The following is a 27,993-nucleotide window of genomic DNA, read 5'->3' on the forward strand; positions in this document are numbered from 1 at the left end:
AGCGAAGCTCCTGATTACAAGATTTAAGAATACTTCTCCCTGCGGAGAGATTTTTAAAGAACGGGGCCAAAGTAAAGGGCGGCGTGCAAACCCCGTGCTATTTCCTCTAAAATATCGCAGAGTAGGGGAAAGAGCGGGATCCCGAAGCCAGGAAACAGATTTGCATTTTAAAAGAACTGCTCTGCGTCCCTCGGGACTGACCTGGAAAGCGCTTTATCTGTAACCCTTTTATGGCCCTGGCTCCCTTTCTCGCGTTGTAGCTGTTTGTAAACTCCTCTAATCTCCCTCCCCCGATTGCAAATTACCGCCTAGAGGTGGGGAGAGGTTGTGGATGTGATGAGTTTAAAAAGCGACCAGAATCCTATCTTGTTATACACTGCGCAAGTCTGTAATAACAATAATGGCGATGAGTATAAAAGTTCATCTACAATCCTATCCCCCTAATAAGTCTCACTTGTTTCTGTTTTCCCTTTCGTTTCTTCTTGCATTAAACATTATGCAAAGCACTGTGGCAGTTTGGGTCCATGTGCAGCTTTTACGCATCCTAAGTACAAAATTGTATTTTGCTTTTAAATGTTTTTCCTTTTTGCTTATCCTAAATATTTCTGAGGTTGCAAAATATACACAATATGGCGTTAGTGGCTCCCTAATATTTAACAAGAACATACACTTTAAGGAATTATTTCCGCGTGTGTATCCAGCATTTAGGAGTGAACGCCAACACCATTTGCCTTTGCACTGCAGGGCCTGGAGGTCGGTCAAGGTTAGACTGCTGGATCCACCGAGCCGGAATGCGGCCCGCGCGTGCCGCAGCAGAAAGCGGCGAATAAGAAATAAGCTAGTACGCGGATCCCACCGCTCCTCCCGGCACCTGCAGTCTTGGCGCCTTTTCTGTCCGACCACGCCCCGCCCCTCCCCGCCCCGCCTCGCACACTTAGCCGAGGGTCCGCGTCCCTGTGCGTGCGCACCGCTCGCCCCAGGCAGTCCACAGCCAGGGCACCTCTTGGGTGTACGTGAGACAGGAAGTGACGCAAAGCCGGGGGGGGGTTTGGAAGAGGGTGGAGCCAAGCTATAAACAGCCGGTTGGGGGCGAACATCTCCCAGAGAGCGTCAGCTTCGGCCTGCGGCGGCTGTGGAGGTAGCGGCCGGAGGGGGTGTCCGTGTGAGTGTCGCGCCGATGCTAGAACACTGCCGGCCCTCCGGGCCTCTCCTCACCCTGCAGGGCGGGTCCGAGTGGTCTCCGCGGCGGCCCCGTGGGTGCTGTCCAGCAGTGTCCGGGAGCCGCAGGGGGCGCGGGGAGGCTCCGGCGGCTTCTGAGAGGGGCGAGGGGGATGGAGCGGGGTCCGCTTGTGGGTCAGGAAGGGGCCGCGGCGGCGCGGGGAGCTGGCTGCAGGTGCAGCGAGCTGGAGCCGCTGGGCAAAAGGCTGTCCTCTTTGCCTTTCTGCGCCTTGTCTCGGTCACGGAGCGGCAAATGGTTTTTCCGTTAGGGCATGGAGGGCGAAATGAGGGGTACCCACTGTAGCTCTGAGCCCCGCCATTCTGCTTCCGGTTCTTCGGGCCACCCGGATCCCTTGTCCTCCCTAGCTCGTCCTTAAAAGATGCGGAGCTCGTGGAACAGCCTTAGGCCGCGGGCGCGGGAGTGCGAGCCACGCTGCCGCAGCGGCGACCTGCTCTGCTGAGAGCACGTGGCTGCTCCGAGAAGTGTCCTCGGGGAACTGCTGTCGGGGTACATGGGTGACCTTGAGCTTGTAGCCCTTCGTTCCCAGGGCCTACTCGGGCCCTGGTCTCACTGCTGAAAGGGTCAGAGCTGTCTTCGACTCGGTTACGACTGTGCCTTGGGAATTTGATGGGAGTTTCTGTAAGCCCTGAGTGTGAACCCTGGTACACCCTGATCTTCTAGCGTTGCCGCTGGCCTTGCGTATGGGTTCTCAGTGTTCCCCAGGCAGAAGCCGCTTGAACACCGCGGGTATTGACTGAAAGAATATTCTGATTGCTAGGCTCTCCTTGTTGGAAGGTGGGAGACGCAGGAATGACTTCTGGTTTGTGAAGCTATGGTCTGGAGGCTAAGTGAAAGCTGTTCGGATTGGAATTGGCTTTTGCTTTCAGGAAATTAGTGATATGGCTAAAAGGCTGTGCTATATTGATAAATGTCTTAGAGACCCATTGTATTACTGTTTCTGGTGGATGGCTTTCTAAGGTAGTAGTGGGTAGGGTGAGTAAGAAAATAATGTTTTGTGACTTGGCTCTTCCGTTAACATTTTTCCTTTGCTTTCAGCGACCTTGGGTAGACCAGGGACCTTAACTGCTTCTGTTTTCTTTTCTGGGAGGTTGGGGAAGAGAATTGAAGTAGGAAATAGTTGTCCTCTTAAAGAAGTATTTGGATACCTGATACCTTTATTCACGGCTTAGATACGAGTTGGAATACTAGATGCTTACTCAGTTGCTGCTGAGCTGGGGGATTTGACCTTATTGACAAAGACATTTAAGGTAATTTCCAGAAGTTGGTTTCTATTGCAAAACTCAAGTGAGACTATCTACAGTACTTGTTGGCCCTGCTGGGCTTTTTTCTCCCTTTTGGATTATAATAAACTCAATATACTTCACAAGAAGATCTAGAATTTAAAACATTTTATCGATAATGAAATATTTTCTAAAGGTTTATATAGCGTAGCACCCTTGATCTTTTCTTTAATGGAATGTTTTTGGTAAGTAATGGTGAAATTAGCCTGTGCTGAAGATCGTTAGGTAGAGACAATAACTCTACTAACTCTGCCCTAAGTTGGTGGCTGTTATTTGCCTCTGATAATGTACTTGTCTATAATGGAGCATGGTTCCTGGTGGAACTTGAATCAGTGAAAGCTAGTTAAAAGTGATCCTCTGAGACATTTTGGAGCTCTTCTCTGTGCTGCTTGTGTGCTCTCTCAGATGAACACCATACAGATAGATAGCAATGACTTCAAGTGGTCCTGACCTTTGAGTAGGGCAATCTTTTTACAGAAAGCTGAATGGGAATGAAGATTCTCCTTGTTTTCCACCACGGCCTTTTCATTTTTGTATTTTTTGAAAAGATTATTTGAGGGGAGGGGCAGAGGGAGAGAATTTTCAAGCAGCTTCCAGCTGAGTGCAGAGTCTGTTCTTGGCTGGATCTCACCACCCTTGAGATCATGACCTGAGCCGAAACTAAGAGTCAGGCGCCCAAGTGACTGAGCCACCACCCAAGCACTTCACAGCCCTTTTATTTTAGACCCTTAAAGCTAGGAAAGACTTTGACCATCTCTTTACAAGTCATACTAGGTGTACACAGTTATGTGTCCTGAGGGCTCTGCAGAAGTTTTGTATTCATGTAACCTTTTCATTTTCCCCTGCAAATGAGTAGGGAAACAGTTTGCAAAATGGGTATCCATAATCAATTGCTTAAGAACTTGGAGCCCTACCAGGTAACCTTTAAAGTTTTTCTGCCCTTTTTTTTTTTTTTAAAGATTTTATTTATTTGAGAAAGAATGCACATGAGTGGGGGCAGGAGCAGAGGGAGAAGGAGGAAAGAATCTCAAGCCAACTCTTTGGCAGAGGTCAAGAGATCCACTGCTGGATGTTCTTTGCAATCCCACGACTCTGAGATCATGACCTTAGCCGAAACCAAGTGCCAGAGGCCCAACTGACTGAGCCACCCAGGCGCCCCTAAAGTTTTTCTGCTTTTTAAAATCTCCCTACTGGGGCACCTGGGTGGCTCAGTGGTTTAAGCCGCTGCCTTCGGCTCAGGTCATGATCTCAGGGTCCTGGGATCGAGTCCCGCATCGGGCTCTCTGCTCGGCAGGGAGCCTGCTTCACTCTCACTCTCTCTGCCTGCCTCTCTGCCTACTTGTGATCTCTCTCTGTCAAATAAATAAATAAAAAATCTTTAAAAAAAAAATAAATAAAATCTCCCTACTATCCATGCTTTGCCCAGTGATTACAGGATAAACCAGAAAAGTGCCAGGGATGGGAGAAGATTCCAGGTCTAAGGTTTTCATTATATTCTCTATGTAATTTCCAAATGATAAGAAAAATGAACTTCATATACATTAAGCATGTCCCACTACTGTTAAGAAATATAATATCTTTATTCTTAATTACTCTTTGTGAATTATTTTTAAAGATTTTATTTATTTATTTATTTGAGAGAGAGCATGAGCGAAAGAGAGAACACAGGCCAAGGGGAGGAGGTAGAGGGAGAAGCAGACTTCCTGCCAAGCGGGGAGCTAGATGGGGGACTTGATCCCTGGACCTTGAGATTGTGACCTGAGCCAAAGGCAGATACTTAACTGACTGAGCCACCCAGGCATCCCTTATCCTTCATACATTCTGTATTAAGAGTAGGGCAGGGAAATCAGAGAAGGCTCCAAAAAGATGTTCCCTGAACTGAGTCAGGAAGAAAAGTGTCAAACCAGAACAAAGGAAGAATGTTAGTAGAGGCAGGGTCTGGATTCTGTCCCATTTGGGATGGAGAAAGTAGAGGACAGTGGTTATTAGGTAATGAAGTCCTGTAGAACAGAGCCTCAAAAACAGGTAGAGGAAATTCCTTTTATGTGAACTCTAAGAACTTGAAACTGTGGTCCATTTTCTAAGTGGAATTGAGCTTGTCAATAATAACAAAAAAGTGGCTTACTGTTATTTCAGGTAAAATGGAGTAACAGCCTTGGGCATCTTTAGACATAGATGACAGTGTATTTTGGTACATGATCCGCTCAGCCCTGTTTATCTATATGTATTGTGTACAGACTCTTGGTTTTGAGACACCCCAAAGTAGCTTAAGACCTCAAAGTAATTACTGTATTTTAAGAAATTAAATAAAAATCAATGCCACATTTCCAGAAAGTAGGAATAAAATGATTTGAATTGTAAAGTTTAGGACTGTAGTCTAGCTAGTACCTTTGCCTACCTACCTCCTGTCTTCTATCCCATGGCTCAATTAGAAGACATTTCAGATCCTCCTTCCATTTTATGTTCCTAAACATGAACGGGCTCTGTTTTACTTACCTTAATTTTCATTATTAATGTGAGAAACTGAACAGGTTTTCCAGTTATCTGAGAGGACTAAGTATATACAAGGTGCTAATATGTATAAAAATCAAGGTGATGTTTGGTTTGTCTCTTGTTATAAATTATCAGCAGTGGTGATGTCTTGAAATAAGCCATATAAAAGTTGTTTGGCGTTGAGATGCTGTCTTTTAACATAACTGCCTGCTTATAGACAGTTATAACTGGTATGGAAAGTTCTCCCATGCTTTTAGAGCACATAAGTTAGAGTGATTTCAATTGGAAGAAAATTTATTAAGGGGTTCTTTTACATACAGAGCTTTACTGTGTGTGAGGTCATTTTGATTCAATTTGTTATATATAAAACAAGGAATAACATAGATATCTACAATTGTATTCTTCATAGGTGTGGGGTTAAATTATGAGATTAAAATGGGAATTGCCTAGGTCACAGTTTTTCCTCCAACTTTATTTCTTTTATGTTATAATATTTTGTGTCTGGGTATTGAAATAGAAATACTGGTTTTCTCAATAAAAATGTATTTAGATTTTAATTATATAAAATAATTACTTCTATTAATGAATGTCTTTGTTTACTCAGACTCGGAATCACTTAATCTCGTCATTTATATAAATCCTTTACTTAGAATTTAAAAGTGTTGTCCCTTTAGTCTAAAAATTAATTTAAAACTAGAAACCTTGAGGAATGGCTGGTTCAGAAGAATATTAAACTTGAAAGCTGCTCTTTCCTAGAAAAGGGTGATTAAAATTGGTGCAGGGTGGAGTCTTCTAGTTCTGGTTTTAGTGATTGGGTTTCTACCGTTCTGGTGCAGTGATAGTGATAAACTTTTTGTACCAGATAGGGCAAGAGACTGCTTCTTAGAAAACGATCTCACACTTCTTAGCTCTGGGCTTTAAAGCTTGGTAATTAAATTTTTGTTGTTGTTAATAGATTTTGATAGGAGACTTTTCTAATGCCAGTTTATATAATGTCTTTTACAATCTTCATATATCTCACAGTTTGCTTTGTGGTATGTGGGTGTTAAATGTGTTTTAAGTGTAATTATAATATAGGAAAAGCCTTAAAATAGATAGTATGAATTAAGTGACCATTTTATTTATTTCAACATAATACCATTTTCAAACATCTAGATGCATTCAAACCAAATTAATTAGAAAATCCAGATTTCAGTTAATACCTGTACTGTCACTTAATATAGGATTCTCTTGGTTACAGAGGTGTTTTTTACTCTTCTTTTTTTTTTCTTTTTAAGAATTTATTTGTTTATTCGACAGAGAGATAACAAGTAGGCAGAGAGGCAGGCAGAGAGAGAGAGAGGAGGAAGCAGGCTCCCTGCCAAGCAGAGAGCCCCATGTGGGACTCAATCCCAGGACCCTGAGATCATGACCTGAGCCGAAGGCAGAGGCTTAACCCACTGAGCCACCCACGCACCCCGTTTTTTACTCTTGAAGTGGCTGTCAGGGGGCCTGGCTGGCTCAGTCGGTTGGTAGAGCATGTTAACTCTTGACCCTCAGGGTTGTAAGTTTAAGCCCCATGTTGGCTGTAGAGATTACTGGGGGGGAAAAAACTAAAAAAAAAAAAAACTACTAAGCTGTTGTCATTGAATTATTTTAAAATTTATTTTAATTGATATACTGATATATAGTGGACATACCATATTATATTAGTTTCAGGCATTCAACATAGTGATTCAAGGGTTAAGATTAATTTTTTAAATTTCTGGAGATGAGAACACAATTTTTATAACCCAGTAACCCATTGAACTTCAGTTTTAGATGATCAGTTTTCAGCCTTGAACAAGACACTTAACATCTCGGATAATTGGTTTCTTTGTCTGCATACTGTGTTTTTCTTTTTTTTGGTCTATTTTTGCATCAAAGATCTGCTAGATAATTTGTAAGAACTGTTCATTTAATCAGAAGGATCAGGTTTTTGGTCATTTTCATTGCAGATGCTTTGTTATGGGCCTTTGTAGCATGACCATTCTTGGCTTAATTCTGCTTTAGTTTTGTTCTTTTTTCAGGTGCTAGTCTGTTATGTTGTGTATTTGTTCTTTTGACTACTAAATTCAGTTACTTAAATCTGCTTAACATGGGTGACATTCTAACTGATTTTCCCCACATGCTTTTTAAGATTTACTTATTTATTTTTGGTGGGGAGGTGAGGAGCAGAGCAAGAGGAAGAGAATTTCAAGCAGACGCGCAGAGTGTAGATCCTGCCACGGGGCTCAATCCCATGACCCTGAGATTATGACTTGAGCTGAAACCAAGAGTCAGACACTTTACCCACTGAGCCATCCAAGTGCCCCCCCCCCATATTTTTAAGTTTGAAAATTTTCAAGCCTACAGGAAAAATTGAAGAGTACAGTATATATCCATGTACCTTTTACTCTGATTCACCAGTTGCTAATAGTTGCCACATTTGCTTTATTTCTTACACACTTTTTAAAACTGAACTGTTTGAGAGTAAATTATAGAAGTTATGATGTGGGGTATCTGGGTGGTTCAAATAGTTGAGCATCTGGCTTCGGCTCAGGTCGGGATCCCAGGGTCCTGGGATTGAGCTCTGGGTTGAGGTCCCTGCTCAGTGGGGAACCTGCTTCTCCCTCTCCCTCTACTGCTCCCCCTGCTTGTGTTCTTTTTCTCTCTATCAAATAAGTAAATAAAATATGTAAAAAAAAATAAAAATAGACATTATGATACTTCATTCTTTATTATTATTATTTTAGTAATTTTTACATCCAACATAGGTCTTGAACTCACAACCCTGAGATCAAGAGTTGCATGCTCTTCCAGCTGAGCCAGCCAGGCTCCCTGATACTTCATTCTTAAAATCTTCAGTATTAATTTCCTAAAAACAAGGGCTTTCTCCTCCAAAAACAGAATACCATTATTGTACTCTCCAAATCTAACACTGATACAGTATTGTTATCCAGTATATAGTCTGTATTTAGATTTATTTCTCCCAATGATATAGTTTGTCCCTTTCCCCACCCCACCCCCTACCTCAATTCAGGATCTAATCAAAGATTACACTAAATTTAGTTGTCCTATAAACTAAGTGTCTTTGTTAAAGACCCTTTCTAGAAAGGTGATAATATATTTAAAAGTAAATTTGATGTATAATAATACAGTGGTATCTATTTCACATTAATTTTCTATTTTAATACTAGGCTCTTCTGTGTGGCAGCTCAGAATGATGGATCAAGCCAGATCAGCGTTCTCTACCTTGGTAAGATATTTTAAGTTGTATTTCTTGTCACCATTTTGTGAGAATATGAAGTATACAAGAATGACTCTTACCCAGTAATCATGAAGTCATATCCAAAGGTATCATAAAGTATTTGTTTATCTTGAAGTGGTAGTCTTGAGATGTAACTGCTCCCGCAAAGGAAGGGTATATTCAGTCTTGAGTAGAGTGAACTTGAAAATTTCTTAAAGAACTTTCAGGGTATTTTTTGAGTGTGGTACGAGAGGAACAGCCAAGTAGATGAGAGGAACTGAAGAAAGCACTGTATAACATGTATACCTATGTTAGACATACATAATAGACACCCCGAATGAAAAGGCTGAATGATATAAAGGCCAGTGTGTGATCTAGCCCTCATCTGCCATGGACAGAACAGGGCATAGGGAAGAATGTAGCTTTGAAAGAGGAACTTCTTTTTCCTTAAGAATATATAGCAAGTCCCAATAATGGCCCAATAATAAGTATAGTACCTAACCAAACTTCTTGTAAATGTTCCTCTTCCCTTTCTTCTCTTTCATAATGCTTTCTTTCTCTCTTTTTTTCAAATCTCAGTTTGGTGGAGAACCATTGTCCTATACCCGGTTTAGTCTGGCACGGCAAGTAGATGGTGATAACAGTCATGTGGAGATGAAACTAGCTGCAGATGAAGAAGAAAATGTTGACAATAACGTGAGGGGTAATCATGCCAGTGTCACAAAACCAAAAAGGTTGAATGGATTTATCTGCTATGGGACTATTGCTGTAGTCCTCTTTTTCTTGATTGGTAAGAGTGGCCATTCTAAACTTAAATGTTCCTTGTCACTGACTCTAGGAAGTCTGTTAATTCAGCTAAGAAACATATATTTTGTACCTTCTTATGTGCCATTATGCTAGGCAAAAGGAATACAATGATGACTGAGATTCTAAGCCTGCCTTGAGTTGAGCCTTGTGTGGGGGGGTGAGACACAGGAATCATTACATTGAAATGTGCCAGTGTTATACTAGAAATACACACAGGATATTTGTAGCATACAAGCTTGCCCTAAGGTTTTAAGGAAGGCTTCTGGGAAGAAAAGTTACCTATGTCTTAAAAAGGTAATTATTTAGGGACATGTGGCTGGCTCAGTCAGTAAAGCATGTGACTTGATTTTGGGGTGATGAGTTCAAGCCCTATGTTGGGTGTGGAGATTACTTAAATGAAAAAAAAATTAAAAGCTAACTATTTAAAGTTCTTACACATTTGACTCTTGAACAACATGGGCTTGAACTGTGTAGGTCCACTTACATGCAGATTTTTTTCAATGAATATATTGGGAAATTTTTTGGAGATTTGTGACAATTTGAAAGAATTTACCAACTGCATAGCCTAGAAATACTGAAAAAGTTAAGAAAAAGATAGGTATTGTAAGAATATACTGTATTCACGTATGTATGCATGTATATAACGTGTATGTACAGAATATGTGTTAATTATGTCATCATAAGGCTTCTGGGCAACAATATACTAATAGCAATTAACGTTTTTTAGAGAGTCAGAAATTATATGCATATTTTTCACTGTGGGGGGGTCTACACCCTAAACCACCCCCAACATTGTTCAAGAGTCAACTATATGATTTATTAGATTGTCTAGTTTAAAACATATAAAACTGAGATTTCATTATTTACTTTCAAACTGTTTGCTTACAGTTTGAATAAACCTGTATTTTCAAGGCTTAGCTGAAAATATCAACAGTTCCTATAGGAATATATTATAAAGGAAATTCCGAGTTCAGCTGTGAAACTTTATCCGTAGGATTTATGATTGGCTACTTGGGCTATTGTAAGCGTGTGGAACCAAAAGCTGAATGTGAGAGACCATCAGGAACGGAGTCTCTGGAGACAGAGGGAACAGAACCTTCAGAGGCAGAAGAGTACTTCCCTGAAACACCTTCTCGCTTATTTTGGGCGGACCTCAAAGAAAAGTTGTTAGAGAGACTGCATAACACAGAGTTCCTCACCACCATGAGGTAAGCTTGAGCTACTTCACAAATTTAATCTCAGTATCTAAACAAATATCAATTACTCAGAACAGTTCAACAAAACAAATGTGACAATCTGGGAGGAAAGCCTTAGAGTTAGGGCAGGCCTCCCTCTGTGTTCAGCTGGAGGGTAAGCAATTAGTAAGGAATTCAAACCCTCAGATGGGAAAAAGAACTTTTGTGAAGACACTCCCTTTTCCTTTAAAAAAAATTCGTAGGTCTTTGATCTTTTTGTCATCTGGCTCTCTTTATAGTCTGTTCCTTGTGTCAGACTTTCTTCTGCTTTGATTTTGCATCTTAACCCCTTGTAAGTCATGCTGTGCTTTGCTACTATCCACAAAGGTATCAGTAGCCTTTATTTTTGAGATCAGGACTAATTTGACTTCCTGACTTGATACAGAGACATATCATGTCTTTAGTACTCCTTGATTTCTTCTGGTTCTCATTAATAAACCTAAGAAGTGTCCTTAAGGTTCCTGTCCTTTGGTTTTTAAGATCTTCCTTAGAAACTTATCTAACTCTCTGTAAAGGATATATTCATCCTTTACCTTTTAGCTTGCTTCCTACAGTTTCAGTGATAGAGTAATTCTCTTAATCTTAGGTTAGGAATCTTGGCATTTTTACTTCATCTAGTGAATACTTTAGTGTATACTGTATACCAGGCCTTAGAGATAAAATGAGAGTGTAGTTTACAAAAGAAAAAAATCTATATGATCTACATATATTTACAATGAGACATAGGAGATAAGCACAAGGAGTAGTTTTGCTTCAAAGTAGGTGAAAATTAAAGCTGTACTTGAGTTCAGCAACAGAAACACTATCTTTCATTTTGCTTACTTACAACAGATTTCTTGGAAACTACTCATTTCCCCTAAAGCTACCCTAAGCAGGTACCCCTTTAGGATGGAGCTCCTGAAGGACCACTTTACTTGGATAAAGAGGTTTTAACAAGCTGAAGACCTAAATACCTTCAGATATTTGGCCATTTATTTCCCTAAGTTTTCCTTTAGTCAATCCAGAAATTTTGGGTCACAGTTAATTTATCCTAGCTATGACTAGTATTGAGTTATGCTTTTAAAACAATTTGCTTGATATTTGAGTTCACTGTTTAATTTTCTTTTTTTTTTTTTTAAAGATTTTTTATTTATTTATTTGACAGACAGATCACAAGTAGGCAGAGAGGCAGGCAGAGACAGAGAGAGGAGGAAGCAGGCTCCCCACTGAGCAGAGAGCCCGATGCGGGGCTTGATCCCAGGACGCTGGGATCATGACCCGAGCCAAAGGCAGAGGCTTAAACCACTGAGCCACCCAGGCGCCCCTCACTGTTTATTTTCAATTAAATTTCAGTTCATTTAACAGTGATGGTTTTTCCTCTAGGCTGCTGAATGAAAATACGTATGTCCCTCGTGAGGCGGGATCTCAAAAAGATGAAAGCCTTGCTTTTTTCATTGAGAATCAATTCCGTGCATTTCTACTTAGCAAAATTTGGCGTGATGAACATTTTGTTAAGATTCAGGTCAAAAGCAGGTATGTTGAAAGATGGTAAACTGATTTTATATAAGTAACTATTTTCAGGTTTGCTAATATAGCAGAGACTTTCAAAGTAAATAATGCATGTCAAATACTAAATGTATTAAAACCATTTAATTTTTTCCCCCAAGGTTGTCCTTACCTTTAGTTTCACTTTAACTTAATCTTTTTAGCAGTGCTCAGAACTCGGTGACCATAATGGGCACAGACAGTGCTGTGGTATACCTGGTGGAGAGTCCTGAGGGTTACGTGGCATACAGTAAGGCAGCGACTGTTACAGTAAGTAAGGCAAAACAGTACATGAAATTGTTTTCCCTGCCGAATAGCTCAGAAACTCACTGTTACTTTTGTAGGAATTTTGGTGTAAATTACTTGTAAAATGTCCCTGATCGTGAGATACTATTGTTCTCAACCCTCCTATGCTACAGTGAAAGTAAAATCCCAGGTTCTCAAATAGGACAGCAAGGGCCCTAAGTTACCCAACTGCTCTTTTCCTCCTTCACTGTGCTCTGGCCACCCCAGCTTCCCTGGTGTTCCTCAAACTCTAAAACACAGGCATGCTTCCACCTCAAGGCCTTTATAAAACTTACTTTTCCTTCTGTCAGCCCCACGCTTCCCTTTAAAAACCAACATGGCCTCTTCTTCATTTTGTGTAAGTCTCTTCTCCACTGTTACCTCTTTAGGAAGTGTCTTCCTTATTTATCTTGGTAAAAATGGCCTTCCTTCAATCAATTCCCCTTATTCTGCTTTATTTTTCTTCATGGAACTTAACACACCTGACACTTGTTTCCACACTAGAATGTAAGCTACACAGAGAGCTAGAGGTTGGCTTTCTGTACTGCTATGTCACAAAGCCCTGGACAGTGCCTGACATAGTGGTGTATGCTGAATGAATGTGGATAATCAAGATGCTGTGTGGGGACAGATAAAAGTAACCATTTTGGCTAGAGTCTAGTCTTAGCTTGACTCTTTAATGCTTGATCATTTTTTAAATTTAGGCAAATATGGCCAAACTACTACAGAAATTACAAAACAGATCTATCTAGGTTTTTCAGGTGAGAAAACATATGTTTGTATGTCAGGAGTCTATCTAGTGGGTGCCTTCCAAGCCAGATGAAGTCTTACCTGTGCCATATCACTTTCCCTGGCTGCCTACAAGCTAGGGGTTGGAGATGGGTGCACTTCTGGCAAAGAACATTGAGATTTTGAGGTTACAGTCAGTTAAGCATCCAACTCTTGGTTTCCGCTCAGGTCTTAATCTCAATCTCAGACTGGTGAGATTGAGCCCCATGTGGGGTTCCACACTGAGCATGGAGTCCGCTTGTCACTCTCTCTCCCTCTCCCCCTCCTCCCACCTCCCCCTTCTCTCTCTCTCTCTCAAATTAATTAAAAAGAGAAAAGAACATTGAGGGTTTTAGTTCACCCGCAGGCTGTCTCGTATTTGGATATTTGGTTGTCAAAGTCAGTTGATGGCTCTGATAGAATTTAGGAACATTATGAGACAGCTTTTATAAACACCGAAAAGTTGATCTATGGAAGTCACTTTATTGTAATAGTATTTAACAGTTTTCACACAGGTTTATTATCAGAACTTTTGGTTAAGACCCGTTCCTATGTATGTCCTTAATTATCTAGCATTCACTTGTTAGGAACTTTATGTAATTGGTGCTGCCAGGGCTAGCCTACAGTATTTATATTGGTTGTCTCTTTGTTTATCATATTCTGTTAGCTTTTCTCTTCCCCCAGATATTGGAAGCGATGTAAAAGATATTAAATGTCAGTAAGTCAGTGCAAATTAAAGGCAGCGTGCGATGATACAAGACGTGTATACAGGGGGCCAGAAGTCTTGATTCACTCCAGATAACCGTGACCAGTTCAACTAGAAATCTCTTACATCCTTTCTAGGCTTGGGCATCCTTTTTTGTCTCTTGTTTTCTCTCTTGGGTTTCATCTGTAAAATCATCCTGTCTTAGACTCTGTGGTTGTTCTAATTACCCTAATGCTTGTTAACTCTAATGTCTTTATTCTAGGGTAGACTGGTCCATGCTAATTTTGGCACAAAAAAAGACTTTGAAAATTTAAACTCTCCTGTGAATGGATCTTTAGTGATCGTTAGAGCAGGGAAAATCACTTTTGCTGAAAAGGTGAGTTTAAGTTCTTGAATAAATTGGTATACTGTTTTTCATCTAAATAGTATTGATTTTTTTTTTACATTCTGAAAACTGTCAGTCTTAAACTCATACCTAATAATTTATTAAAGTGTTCAACAAATTAAATGAGTTGTAATTCTCTAAACTGTAGGACACTTGTAAAACTATGGCATAGCCACTTGGAGTATTCTGCAGTCATTCTTTCAGTGAAAAAGAAGTAATCAGAAATGCTTAAGTGAAGGGAGTTTAAATTTAAAATAACAATATTCTGTTATATAGGATTGTTAAATTGTTAAATTAAGGTGCTTTGTTACATTCTGTATAACCAAGTTTTATGTATATAGAGAATTCAGTTATAACTATGTTTTACAAGGAAAATTAAAAGTCAAAGCCCCATAAGAGCCTAGAATGGAACATAGCAAAAGACAGTGGTTGTGTTGGATGGGTTTTTATTATTTGTCTTTGAAACTCCTTGATGAAAAAAAAAAAAAGAAAAGAAACTCCTTGATGAGTTAGTTGAGGCAAGAATTTTGTCTCAATGTATAAGCTTTTTGAAACATTTTGGGGAGTTCTGGTGCTGTCCTCTGTAACCCTTTGTCTTAGCATAAAGCCCAATACATATCTTCTGATTTTGTGTGATTACCTCTTCATTTTCTGATCTTTGCATGTTTTCCTTTAGGTTGCAAATGCTCAAAGATTCAATGCAATTGGTGTCTTGATATACATGGACCAGTCTAGATTTCCCATTATTAATGCAAAGACTCCAGCCTTTGGCCATGTGAGTTTTTTCTTAAGTAATGAGTTTTTGGGTTCTACAAATTGTTGCTGGGTTCTGTCTGCATTAGTAGAAGTACAACATGCCTTCCTTAAATGCTCTTCTTTTCTGTGAAAGTAGCACTAACAAGAAGATGGATGTGACTTTTGAGACCTAGTTATTAATTGCTAATGGAACCTTCTCAACAGTGACTTGAATTGGGAATTCGGCACATGCCATATAAAGACAAGAGTCACATGTTGTAGGCCACTCAGACCATTAGGCTTTGAGGCATTAAACTAAATTTAAGCTTTACCCTCATACTAAATCTGAATCTTCTAGGGATTTCTTGAACAAATGCCTGACAGAGCGCATTATTTTGTTTTACCAGGCTCACTTGGGAACAGGTGACCCGTACACACCTGGATTCCCTTCTTTCAATCACACTCAGTTTCCACCATCCCAGTCGTCAGGATTGCCCAGCATTCCTGTCCAAACAATTTCCAGAGCTGCTGCAGAAAAGTTGTTTGAGTAAGTTCTTATTGGAAAGCTCTTATTTGAAAACCGGTTTTATGAATAAAAAGGAATAATAATCATTTTAATTTGATAACATTTAAAACAATTGGCTATAATTTTCCATATTTGGCATATTGTGGGGTGGTTAACTTATAGATAAACATGAATTTTTTCCTCCATAAAGTGATCTTAATAATTAGACATTGGATTTATAAACTCAGCCAGTCCTTGTTCAGTGTACCCAGTGAATTCCTTTATACTATTCCTGGCCTGCCTTCTGCTTGAGGACTTCCTGAGGTAAAGCACTTTGCTGCCTGTGGCAACCCATTCAATTATTGGAGTAGATCTGTTGAAATTGTTGTTGAGCTGAAATCTTATTCCCTTTAGCATGCATTACTTCTAGATTTTCTTCTTAGCAACAGAACAATTCCAATTTTCTAGTCTGTAGATTGATTATCTTTAGTTCTCATGATAGTTCCCAGATGCTTTACAGTCATGATTAGTTCTGGATATCCTCCCTAATGTAGTAGTATCCCTCTTTAATAATAGAACCCAGTCTGATTAGAGTACTTGTCATTAATTTTTATCTTGAGCTGGACATATTTCCCACCTGGTATTGGCATAGGATATATCGATCTAGTCTCAGACACTTACGTGAGCATTTATTTGCTGTGTGATGTAGAACAAGTTACTCTAACCCCACTGATCATGTTTCTCTGACTTGGATAGTTGAAATATATTCTACTTAACAGGGTGATTCATTTCAAATGAAGAGCATCTACATGTAAGGGGACCTGTATAATACTATGTGACTATTAACCATGCTATCTGCGAGGCATTTTTAATAGGCAATTTTAATGTTCTTATCACCACTTACAAGTCTTCCCTAACCTATCAAACCAGCCCCCTATCTTATCCTTGTGTAGTGGGGGGGTAATAATGTTTTGACATACTTCTATAAGTAGAGCATTGTTTGGATAACATGAGGAATTCAATAGGAATCTTCCCCTCTCAGCAGCATGAAAATGTTCTTTTATAACTAAGATAAGAATGTATACTGATTAGTAGAGAGAGTGAGGAAACATGGGAATCTAATGGGCTTGTATGTAAGAACTTCATTCTGAGTCCATCTTGGTATCTACTTAAAATGTAAGTTATAACTGTCTCTGGCAGAAAGGCACGGGTCAGATGAGAATAGATAGAAGATTTTAAACATTGGTTAAACTTGGAGGTAACTGATTTGCAAATGATTGCCTACAGGTCAGAGTAAGACAGAAATGGTTGGCCACCAAGGAGCAAATTTTGTATATGTTTTCTTCATATGTCCTCTTAGCCTAGACCTTCCCTGATTTTGGGAAGGAAGACTGATTTTGAAAGCCTGCGGGAAGCAAAAGTAACTCTGATGTCTGTTTTCTTCCAGAAATATGGAAGGAGACTGTCCTTCTGCCTGGGAAATAGACTCCTCGTGCAGGCTGGAGACTTCCCAGAACAGGAATGTGAAGCTCACTGTGAATAATGTGCTGAAAGAGATAAGAATTTTTAACGTTTTTGGAGTTATTAAAGGTTTTGAAGAACCTGGTAAAGACCCTTGTTTTTGTTTTGTTTGTGTTTTCCTAGTTCTTCAGAATGTGGCCAAGAAGAGGCAATGCGGGAAGGCTGGCTTTGGCTTGATTTTGTAGAGTGCTAACTCCTGTCTGTCTGTCCTAAAGCTGTTTATTTAAGGTGACAGTTTTATTGGGAGATAATAAGACCCTAGGAAACTAACTTGTCAAAACTGACCATTATGACTAGAAAATCTCTCTTAAGTTACTGAATAGATCAGCCATAAGCACATCTGCTTCTTGAAGGGGGCAGATAATAAACATGTGGCAGGCTATCAGTCTCTGTTGCAACTACTTTTAACTCCAACAACATTGCAGCATGAAAACAGCCATGAATGATATGTAATAAATGTGCACATAGGCTGTGATTTACTACTGACCCCTTGAATAGGCCATCTAGTTAAGTGAAATCTAATAGTCCTTTCATTTAGTAAGGAAAGCCCTTGGACTTTGGTTGCTTATTAAACAGTTAGTGGGCACTAATAGGTGGCTGATAGGTAAACTTAATTGGTAATGTGGAAAGAGTAGCAATACTAATAAGGAAAAAGATTAGTATTGTCACATGAACTTTTAATTCCCAGAGTCCTAAGTCAGAGATGAAATAGCTTACTCTTAGAGCATATATTGTATTTTTACTCTTTTGACTAACATGATTATTGTAGAGTTCAATATTAGAAAACAGTTTAAAAGTTATTGTATAATTTATCTTTTTTTTTTTTTTTTAAGATCGCTATGTTGTAATAGGGGCTCAGAGGGATGCCTGGGGTCCTGGAGCTGCGAAGTCTAGTGTAGGAACAACTCTCCTATTGGAGCTTGCCCAGATATTTTCTGATATGGTCTTAAAAGGTAGAGTACAAATTTTGAGAACTTGAATATCTATGTGCTATATATATTTCTAAATATTATGTGCTTTCTTATTTTTGCCTATATTATTGTTCAATTGTGCCAGACTCTTGAGTTCTTAGGTGCAAAGCAGATCGACTTTTATTGGATCTGCTTTTGACTTTGAAACAGCTTTCCATGCAGTGTCTTCATCGCACTGGGAATCAATTCTTTTGAGACACCAAAAAAATGTATTGGACCCCAATTCTTAGTTTGACATATTCAGAATGATATGGCAAATCTAGCATGGTCCCTAAGGAATCTATTTTAAAGGAAGCAGTGGTATATAATATACCTCTGTACTAATTTTCTGTAATTTTGTTATAAAATTTTAGGGGCGCCTGGATTGCTCAGTGGGTTAAGCCTCTGCTTTCGGCTCAGGTCATGATCTCAGCGTCCTGGGATTGAGCCCCACATTGGGCTCTTTGTTGAGCAGGGAGCCTGCTTCCCCCTCTGTCTCTGCCTGCCTCTGCCTACTTGTGATCTGTCTGTCAAATAAATAAGTAAAATTTTTAAAAGAATAATAAAATAAAATAAAATTATAATATGTAGGGGTGCCTGGGTGGCTCAGTCATCAGCGTCTGCCTTTGGCTCAGGTCATAATCCCAGCGTCCTGGGATTGAGCCCCGCATTGGGCTCCCTGCTCAGTGGGAAGCCTGCTTCTTCTTCCTCTCCCACTCCCCTTGCCTGTGTTCCCTTTCTCGCTGTGTCTCTTTCTGTCAAATAAATAAAATCTTTTTTTTTTTAAAAAGATTTTATTTATTTATTTGACAGAGATCACAAGTAGACAGGCAGGCAGAGAGAGAAGGGGATGCAGGCTCCCCACCAAGCAGAGAGCCCGATGTCGGGCTCGATCCCAGGACCCTGAGATCATGACCTGAGCCGAAGGCAGTGGCTTTGACCCACAGAGCCCCCCAGGTGCCCCCAAATAAATAAAATCTTTAAAAAAGTTATAATATGTAATTTTGTATTATACTTAGAGTACTAGATATGTTCCTATACGTTTATAATATGTAAACACTTTCAAGCCTTTCTCCCTTGGTACTTGCTGCCATTTCTCTGCACATACCCCCACACAAACAAACCCCCATTACCTTCTTGAATCTTTGGGTCATAGGGTAAGTTGCAATGCTTAACTTTTATGCAGAAGTACATATACAGAAAAATACATACACAAGGAAAGGGGAGGAATGGAGGGCAGCAGCACATAGTCACAAAAGGAGCTGTCATTAATGTAATTTCTCTGAAAACTCTATAACTTAAATGTGTGAATTTTTTTTTTAAAGATTTTATTTATTTATTTGACTGACAGAGATCACAAGTAGGCAGAGATGCAGCCAGAGAGAGATGGGGAAGCAGGCTCCCCGCTGAGCAGAGAGCCCGATGTGGGGCTCGATCCCAGGACCTTGGGATCATGACCTGAGCTGAAGGCAGAGGCTTTAACCCACTGAGCCACCCAGGCGCCCCTGAATTTTTCTATTTCATAACTGGTTTGTAAAGTAACCCAGTGTTTTAAGTGACTGACCTCTATGCAGATTGTTTTCAGAGAAGGTACACATTATAGCTACACCATAATCTCAAGTATTCTTTGGTCTAGAAGTTAAGGGGCTCAAAGAATAGAGTTGGAAAAAAGTGACTTCCTATAAAAATTGGTCCCTGCCGTGTATTTGAAATCTTGCAAATGATCTCCTACCCTGTTCTTTGTAGATTACTTTTAAAAAATTATTTTTATTTTTGTTCTTTGACTTGGGGCCTCAGAAGAGAAATATTTTTTAATCTGCTGTCTTGAATTAGAAATTTCTGGTTTCATCTTATGTCAGTTGCCTATCTCTAACCTGTCCTAAGATAAAACTAACTTTTTGTTATCCTTTAGATGGCTTTAGACCCAGCAGAAGCATTGTCTTTGCCAGCTGGAGTGCTGGAGACTTTGGAGCAGTTGGTGCCACTGAATGGCTAGAGGTATTACTGTACATCACCCATAACCCAGAATGGGCAGCTGAACTTATGGGCTTAATTTGTCCTCCAGAAACCATGCTTTTTAGATTTGATTACAGTTGATCCTGAACAACACAGGTTTGAGCTGTGCAGGTCCACATATATGTGGCTTTTAAAAAAAATAAATACAATGTATTTATAAATACAATATATGTAAATATATATTAGTACATTCTCTAAGTATTTTCTTTTATGATTTTCTTAGCATTTTCTTTTCTCTAGCTTTATTGTAAGAACACAATATATGATGCATAGAACCTACAAAATACGTGTTAATCAACTGTTTATGTTATTGGTAAAGCTTCCCGTAGCTTTAAGTTATGTAGTTCAGTTTTGGGGGGTCAAAAATTATATGTGGGTTTTCAGTTGTGTGGGAGGAGGTCAGTGCCCCAACCCCCACGTTAGGGGAGTCAACTGTATATCATTTTTGCCTTTGTATTTTTAGTCTCAAAAGACTAAATTTAAAAAGATGTCCCTAATAATAGCTGCTCCATGTGACAGATTAATATATGTTAGTACATTTAGTATTTTTCCTTCTCTTCTAGGGATACCTTTCCTCCTTGCATTTAAAGGCTTTCACTTACATTAATCTAGATAAAGCTGTTCTTGGTAAGTATCCTTTTTATTAGCTGTTTATGAATTTAGATAAACTTGTAAAACAGAAGAAAGTCTTTCACAGCAACATTCATTATTTTTTTTACAATTTATATCATTCCCTAATCAAGACTGACTGCAGCTTTGTCTTAGTAATCCATTAAATTATAGAATGGGTACAGATTGCCTTTTTCAGTGCAATGGTTCCCAGTGTGGCCCTCAGTTAGCAGTATTAGGATCACTTGGGAACTATTAGCAATGTAAAATTTTAGACCTTTTGAGTCTGAAACTGAAGCATAAGTCCAGCATACTTTGTTTTAACAAGCACTCCGGGTGATTCTGATGCACTAAAGTCTGAGAACCATGAGTCTGGACTATTTTTTTAGACCAAAAGGAACTAAACCGTACCATATAGAATGGTACTTCTAGAGACTAATTCACATCGAGCTAGATGGTGGCATCATGAATAGAAATACCAGATAATCAAATTCTAAAAGAGTTTGAGTGTTGTTAAAAGTGCAGATGTAGCCAGTGGATGAATTGAATAGTAAAGTATCTCATTGGAAAGAGGAAGGAGTTAAATAAAATTGAGCTAAATTTTTATTAGATTCATCATTATTGCTGTCTTACCTGTACAGCAGAATGTTTGGAGTGTAGCAAGTAGATGGTAGCTAGCAGGTGATTGTCCTAATTAGGTGAACTAGAAAGATACCAAAAAACAAATAATAAACTCTGCCAGCTGAGGGGGTATGAGCATCAGTTGAGTCAAATTAGGGTTAGCAGTTACTAAAGAAGTTGACTCTTAATCACCTTTGTCTAGTTCTTAAAGAGGGTAATTATATTTGGCCACTTATCTAGGTTGTTGTCTTCCCTTTATGTCAAATACTTTTGGTTGTAGAAGTAGCCATGTAAAAATTACTTGACTAGAGAAGGGGCAATGTTAAAATAATCTCTTTGCAGGTACCAACAGCTTCAAGGTTTCTGCCAGCCCCCTGTTGTATTCGCTTATTGAGAAAACGATGAAAGATGTGAGTGTATACCTAATTACAAATTCCATAACTTAGTTTTTTATCTAATTTACAGTAAGATGGAAAACAATATTTAAACCATCATAAGTAGCCAATTAGAGGAATTTAGATTTAGAATTTAAATTTAGAATTTAAATTCTATAGCAGCATTATTTAAGTTCTGCTCCTGGCTTATTTGCTCTGCCTATTGAACATGTGAGGTGAGGGTAAACTATTTACTTAGTAAATACAAGGTGAGGGATGTGGTATATGAAAGGCTCTGATCTCAAAAAATAGGTAGTCTTTTTGGGAATACTGCAGAATTTCCTGAGGCCTAAGCTGTACTGTGGGTGTCCAATGGGGGTTGTCTGTAGAGTCAGAATGTTAAGGAAGCTTTAAATTAACTGGAGGGGGCACCTGCCTGGCTCACTTGGTAGAGTGTGCAACTCTTAATCTCAGGGTTGTGAGTTCGAGCCCCATGTTGGATGTAGAGATTACTTAAAATTAAACTCTTAAAAATTAAAAAAAAAAAAGAACTTGAAATATACCTAATATGTAAATAAAAAGACCAAATGAAATATTCATTGAGTAAATACAGACATGTGAATGACCACAGTTTTGCTATAGGGAGGAATAAGATTTGGCTAATGGGCTTAGAGGTCATATATATCAGAATAATTTTTTTAAAGATTTTATTTTACTTGAAAGAGAGCACAGAGAATCAGACTCCCTTCTGAGGACCCTGAGATCATGACCTGAGCCAAAGGTAGACGCTTAACCAGCTGAGCCACTCAGGCACCCTCAGAATGATTAAAGATAGAAAGAACAAGGGTCAAGAGAACTTGGCCTTGATCCTATGGGAAACTGGGAATTGCCGTAGAGTCTCCAGCAAGACAGTAATGTGTTTGCAGGTTAGGCTGCAGTAGTATAAAATGAGCTAGAAGGACCAGAAACAAGGCAGGCCTATAATGAAGGTTACAGCGGGCTTTTAAAATTGTGGTGAAGTTGGGCACCTGGGTGGCTCAGTGGGTTAGAGCCTCTGCTTTTGACTCAGGTCATGGTCTCAGGGTCCTGGGATCAAGCCCCACATCAGGCTCTCTGCTCAGTGGGGAGCCTGCTTCCTCCTCTCTCTCTGCCTGCTCTCTGACTACTTGTGATCTCTATCAAATAAATAAACAAAATATTTTAAAAAAAATAAAATTGTGGTGAAGCCACCTTTAAAATGGTTTAAGGAGGAGAATATTTTTTTCTCGCAGTAACTGAAGGAACTATGACAGCATGAGCCTAATAGGAATAACTTTAGAAATTTGAGATTGTTTTACCAGTCTTAAATTTTTTCAAGAAGATAACAATAAATTTTTTAAAATAAATGTATATAGATCTAAATGTTTGTGACCAGGCTGAATAACTGTGTTCAGAAAGATTCATTTTAGTGACATTAACTTTATTTTACAGGTAAAACATCCAGTTACTGGGCAGTCTCTTTATCGGGACAGCAACTGGTTCAACAAAGTGTAAGTTGAGAAAAATGAATGAACAGCTTATAGAAAAGCAGAATTATCCAGTGACACCTACTATGGTAGAAATGTAAACCTAACCTTGTAGTGAGCTTACCTATACTTAGGGTCAATTTAAGAATTTATTTGGGGATAGGGGTAGGGTTGCATGATAGCACAGTCTGCTTGTTAGAAAACTTTCTAGAGACACATTATTGCTTTCCTTTCAGCGAGGAATTTTCTTTGGATAATGCTGCTCTCCCTTTCCTTGCGTATTCTGGAATCCCAGCAGTTTCTTTCTGTTTTTGTGAGGTAAGTCTGAACTCTGAAGTCATATTTTCGATCTTCTTTCATCAATTTTGAGACCTAGAGTACTTAAAATGTTTTAAGAAGTTATACACATGCAGTTATTGCATACTCCCTTATTATCAGTCTTAACATAGAAATTTTCTCAATTAGCTTAATTAGCAGGTGAATTTATTTGCTAAAATATCTTCAATTTGACACGATGAGTTTTAGTAACAAGGCTACCTATTGGACAGTGCAAGTAAGAAAATTTCCACCAAACAGAAGGTTCACCTGGACATTGCTGTACTTGATACCTGTTAAGATATGGTTCTCGACGTTTGTCTAGAGATGTTAATCTCTTAAACAGGGATTATGGGTAAAAGCACAAAACCAGATGTTAGGTTGTTTCGAGACTGAACTTTGAACAGACCAAATTGTAGGAAAGTAAGATTGACTGGTTTCAGGAGCCAGTTAGAAGGCACCGAAGGCTACTCTGAGTAAATAGAAGGATGAAGGCCTCTGTGCTGAAGTGGTGAAGTTGGAAAGCCAGCCCTGGAATGGGCTCTCCAAGGGATGAGAAGATCGTAGAGTTTTTAGTATAGGAGGTCAGGCTGGGAGCTGTTGACTTTGACATCAAATCATTGATCCCATGGAGGACAGGTCCTCACGTGATTTTTTATCCCTGGTTGTTCGGCCTGGGACTAGGAGGGGAAAGGTCTGAAGCAAGGGACTGATGTAAGTAAGATCTGGATTTGGAGATTAACCTAGCTGGAATTCTCTTGACCTGCTAGAACAGCAGTATGGATGGCATTGAAATAGTTGGTCACAGTATTTGTTTAGTACATTAGAAAGAACTGAATGTCTGGTTCTAGGGTTGAGATTTAAGGATGATTTCTGTTGACCTCCAGAAGGTTTTTAAAAAACTTCTTACTGACTTTTTAAGATACTAGAAACCTAGCGGGTAATACGGAATTATATAGTCCAAAAGTAAAGAATGAGGTCAGATCAAAGGATTGTCAGTGAGATTATCACCGAGGACAAAGGTAGGAAATCGAGTTGAAGAAATAGTTAACTTAAATTGTCTAATGAAGGTAGAGGGAACTTTTGTTAGAAAGGGTAGCATGTATGAATGAATTGAGTGCTGAATCATTAGAAAGGAGGTCAATTTTAGTTTAAGTGTGACACTATATCAAAAGCACACTTCATGCATGATCTAATGGGTCAAACTTAGCAGAGAGAGGAAAATAAGGATACAACCTCAAGAAATCTGGCTAGACTTCTCTTCAGGGTATATGATGCAATAGAACAGGGATTCTCTAGGACCTAGAAGAAAGAAGTTATTCTAGGACGTTAGGTTCAGAGGAAGTAGCAAAAGCGGTACCAAAGTAGTGGATGGGAGATAAAATCAGAGTAGAAATACATTAGAAGCAAGGGAAGAATTGGTACTACTATTAACCTTGATTGTAAAATGAATGTGTGGCTCCTGCTCTTAGGATCCACTGGTTAGTACATTTACCTAGCTTTGTTTTTCAGGACACAGATTATCCTTATTTGGGTACTACCATGGATGTCTATGAGGAACTGGAAAAGAAAATTCCTCAGTTGAGCAAAATGGCACGTGGAGCAGCAGAAGTCGCTGCTCAGCTCATAATGAAACTTACCTATGATCTTGAATTGAACCTGAACTATGAGATGTATAATGACAAAATACTTTCATTTGTGAGGGATATGAACCGATTCAGAACAGACATAAAGGTGAGTACTAATTAATACCAGGTTCTTAACTACTGAAATAGTTTGAAGAATAATGTTTAACTGTTCCAAAGGACATGATTGGTAGCCAAAGTACATTTTAAAGTGAACTAATGTATAATTTTTCTTAGAATTTATAACTCATTTGGAAGGAAAGTTGAGGCTGTGGGTTATAAAGCCAGGATATAACAGAGCAAGTATTTCAGAATATAATTAGCCTAAGATATGTTACATTTATGTAATTCCAAGCAACCTGTAAAGAGGTTCCAGAGAATATAAAGATCTCAACCATGACTTGGTTGGACCTGTGAGTTTGTGCTGTATATCATATATGCCTTTCAGGGATGTCACGGATGGAGAGAGAACATAGCCGGTAGTTACAGTCTTAGTGTTCCTGCGTGTCTAGTATTCAAATGCTTAATAAAGTCAAATTAACAATATGTGGTTTCTAATTGGTTTTGCGGTACTAGAAGTCAACAGATCCCTTAAATGAAGTAATCACTGATAAATCTTAATGATTATGGCTTTCTCAAAACTTGAAACTAATTATAACTGATCAGAAAATGGGACTTTTGAGAAAAATCTCTAGACTGAAGTTCACTGAGACAAAACGGTTAAGATTTTCCATCAGCAGATTGGCCTGGAAACCCTATATTACACGGGACTGTTAATCTCCTTAAATTCTCAATGAGGATGGCTTCCTTGGGAGATTAAGAATGGCTGACTGCCATCTGCTGGTTTCAGATGTGAGTGTATTACTCTAGTTCATAAAGCCTGGGACCTCCTGGGCAAGGTGCCTAAGTCTAGCATTTCTCTGTCCGCGAGTCACCCCCTTTTATCAGAACCATCTCATCTGCTACCACTAAATTAGAAACGTAGAGTAATATCCTTAGAAATAGAACATCTAATAGGGAGTTTCATGTCTTTCTGCTTCAGGAGATGGGTCTGAACCTACAGTGGCTGTATTCTGCTCGTGGGGACTTTTTCCGCGCCACCTCCAGACTAACAACAGATTATAAGAACGCGGAGAGAACAAACAGATATGTCATGAGGGAGATCAATGACCGTATCATGAAAGTAAGTACATGTCTGAAAAAGAAAGAACTGAAGTATGTTACTTTTTCATTGGTAAAACTTCTAAAAAGTAGAGTAGTAATTCCAGGAGCCTAGAATCCTTTGTTGCTTTAGAATTGAGCCCAGAGTTTTAACTCTAATTAGCAAGACCTAGAACTGGCGTATCCAAACTGGAAGTTCTAAAGGCTTTTGACCTGGTATTAACACTTTGAGGTTTTAAAAACATTTTAGGAAGGGATCATTAATGATTTTTAGCTGTCATTTTCTCTGTATTCCCTTTCCTAATTCAGCCCTTAGCTGCTTTTATCTTAATCTGCTTGGAAGAGGCAGGAGACTTGATCACAGTGGGAACTTACAAATCTTCCATAATCAGGCTGCAACTAAAAAAGACCAATACCACTTTTACAAAGGAATTGACAGTTTACTTTATAATGTTAATGTTAGAAGATTATAGCCTGGTTCTCCATATTCTCAAATTTGGGGAATTTTAACATTTCAAGTGAGAGAATGACAGTTGTTCGACTACATCAGGTCCTCCCCTCAAAGCGAAAGTCCCAGCAGTGTAAATTCTCGCATGTTTTTGTTTCCATAGGTGGAATATCACTTCCTCTCACCCTACGTATCTCCAAGAGATTCTCCTTTCCGGCATATCTTCTGGGGCTCTGGCTCTCACACTCTGTCAGCTTTACTAGAGCATTTGAAGCTGCGTCAGAAAAATAACAGTGCTTTTAATGAAACACTGTTGAGAAACCAGTTGGCTCTAGCAACTTGGACTATTCAAGGAGCTGCAAATGCCCTCTCTGGTGATATATGGGACATTGACAATGAGCTTTAAATGTGATGTCCATAACTTCTGTAAGAACATCAGGGTAGTGTGATTTCTAGACTTGTGCTGGTTGTGCTAAATTTCTCATAGGGCTACAAAACCTAATATTGTTAAAATTCTACCCAACCGTCTTGGTACTCCTAGATGTCTTTAGGCAGCAGCTTTTAATACAGGGTAGATACCTGCACTTCAAGTTAAAGTGAATAACCACTTAAAAATGTTCATGATAGAATCTTTTCTCAGATCATCTCTAAAATTTTAAATGCTTTGTATGGTAACTGCCTTTTTCTTGTTAGTTATGAAAAAGTTAGAACCAGTTACATGAATTATTGCTCTAAATCCTAAGGACATGAACTGGTATCTTCTGAGAGGGAGGGAGGAGGGCGCTATCTGCTGAAGGTTGAAAGTAGTAGCTTGGTGTGAACCTCTGCCTTCAGTTGATGCTGGATAGGAGATACCAGGTAGCAAGACCTCATTCTCTAAATGAGATGCATGCCTTCTTTAAGGATTTAGCTGGTTTCCACATCCCTGAATGAAACAGTTAACTTTCGGAAGGGACTTGTTTTCTTGCTCATGAGGTCTGAAACAGAGGTCCTTCAGCTGGATAAAATAAGATTCAACTGTTTATCACAGGAGTAAGGCCTTAATGTGTTAACCTCAAGATTATTTATGAAAAGAGGAGACCAGAAGCCAAAGACCTATGTTTTCTTTTAATCTGCCCTTTCCCGGTAAGCCTTTATTTTTTGTCGTTCTTGTGTTTCCCAAAGTATTTTGAAAGAGAACCAGCTTCAGGTGTTTAATTTCAAACTCAGTTTGTCAGATGTTAAAGAACACACTGCCAAATTTTGGCCAAAGTGTTAATTTTTTGGGAAAAGCTTTCTGTCATTTTGGCACTGAGATATTTATTGTTTATTTATCAGTGACAGAGTTCACTATAAATGGTGTTTTTTTTATAGAAGATAATTATCGGAAGCAGTGCCTTCCATAATTATGACAGTTATACTGTCGTTTTTTTTTAATAAAAGCAGCATCTGCTAATAAAACCCAACAGATACTGGAAGTTTTGCATTTATGGCCAACACTCGAGGGTTTTAGAAAACAGCCACAAGCCAAATAAAATTTTAAAGCTAAATATCTGAAGAATTCCATTTAATTGGGGGTTGCAAATCAAGTTAGACTTTTGTTTAGCCAACCAGATAAAAATGGCAGTTCTCCTAAAGGGAAGGAATTGCAACCAAGTT

General features: G+C 39.1%; 1 protein-coding gene across 2 annotated transcripts; it reads left to right on the forward strand.

Annotated features, from left to right (window-relative positions):
* The first annotated feature begins 1,062 nt into the window (after positions 1-1,062).
* TFRC (transferrin receptor) lies at positions 1,063-27,776 on the forward strand. Of its 2 annotated transcripts, none has more exons than XM_080824260.1 (19): positions 1,063-1,162; positions 8,211-8,269; positions 8,840-9,050; positions 10,062-10,275; positions 11,665-11,814; positions 11,991-12,096; positions 13,848-13,961; positions 14,647-14,745; positions 15,113-15,252; positions 16,658-16,815; positions 17,565-17,684; positions 19,594-19,679; positions 20,261-20,324; positions 21,270-21,337; positions 22,772-22,830; positions 23,043-23,124; positions 24,634-24,855; positions 25,789-25,929; positions 26,519-27,776. In XM_080824260.1, the coding sequence occupies exons 2-19, from the start codon at positions 8,234-8,236 to the stop codon at positions 26,759-26,761; spliced, it is 2,313 nt and encodes a 770-aa protein (XP_080680386.1). In that variant the 5' UTR covers positions 1,063-1,162; positions 8,211-8,233; the 3' UTR covers positions 26,762-27,776. The 2 variants fall into 2 exon arrangements, with proteins under 2 accessions (XP_080680386.1, XP_080680387.1); XM_080824261.1 differs by having other exon boundaries at positions 11,994-12,096.
* Positions 27,777-27,993: the final 217 nt, after the last annotated feature.

This window comes from Martes martes (assembly GCF_963455335.1).
Source record: "Martes martes genome assembly, chromosome: 1".
NCBI lineage: Eukaryota > Metazoa > Chordata > Mammalia > Carnivora > Mustelidae > Martes > Martes martes.

Bases quoted from the DNA above. Each gene is read 5' to 3' on its own strand.
- TFRC (XM_080824260.1), top strand. From the start codon at position 8,234: ATGATGGATCAAGCCAGATCAGCGTTCTCTACCTTG. The intron at 8,270-8,839 runs GTAAGATATTTT...TTCAAATCTCAG, and splicing joins GATCAGCGTTCTCTACCTTG to TTTGGTGGAGAACCATTGTC. The intron at 21,338-22,771 runs GTGAGTGTATAC...TTTATTTTACAG, and splicing joins TTGAGAAAACGATGAAAGAT to GTAAAACATCCAGTTACTGG.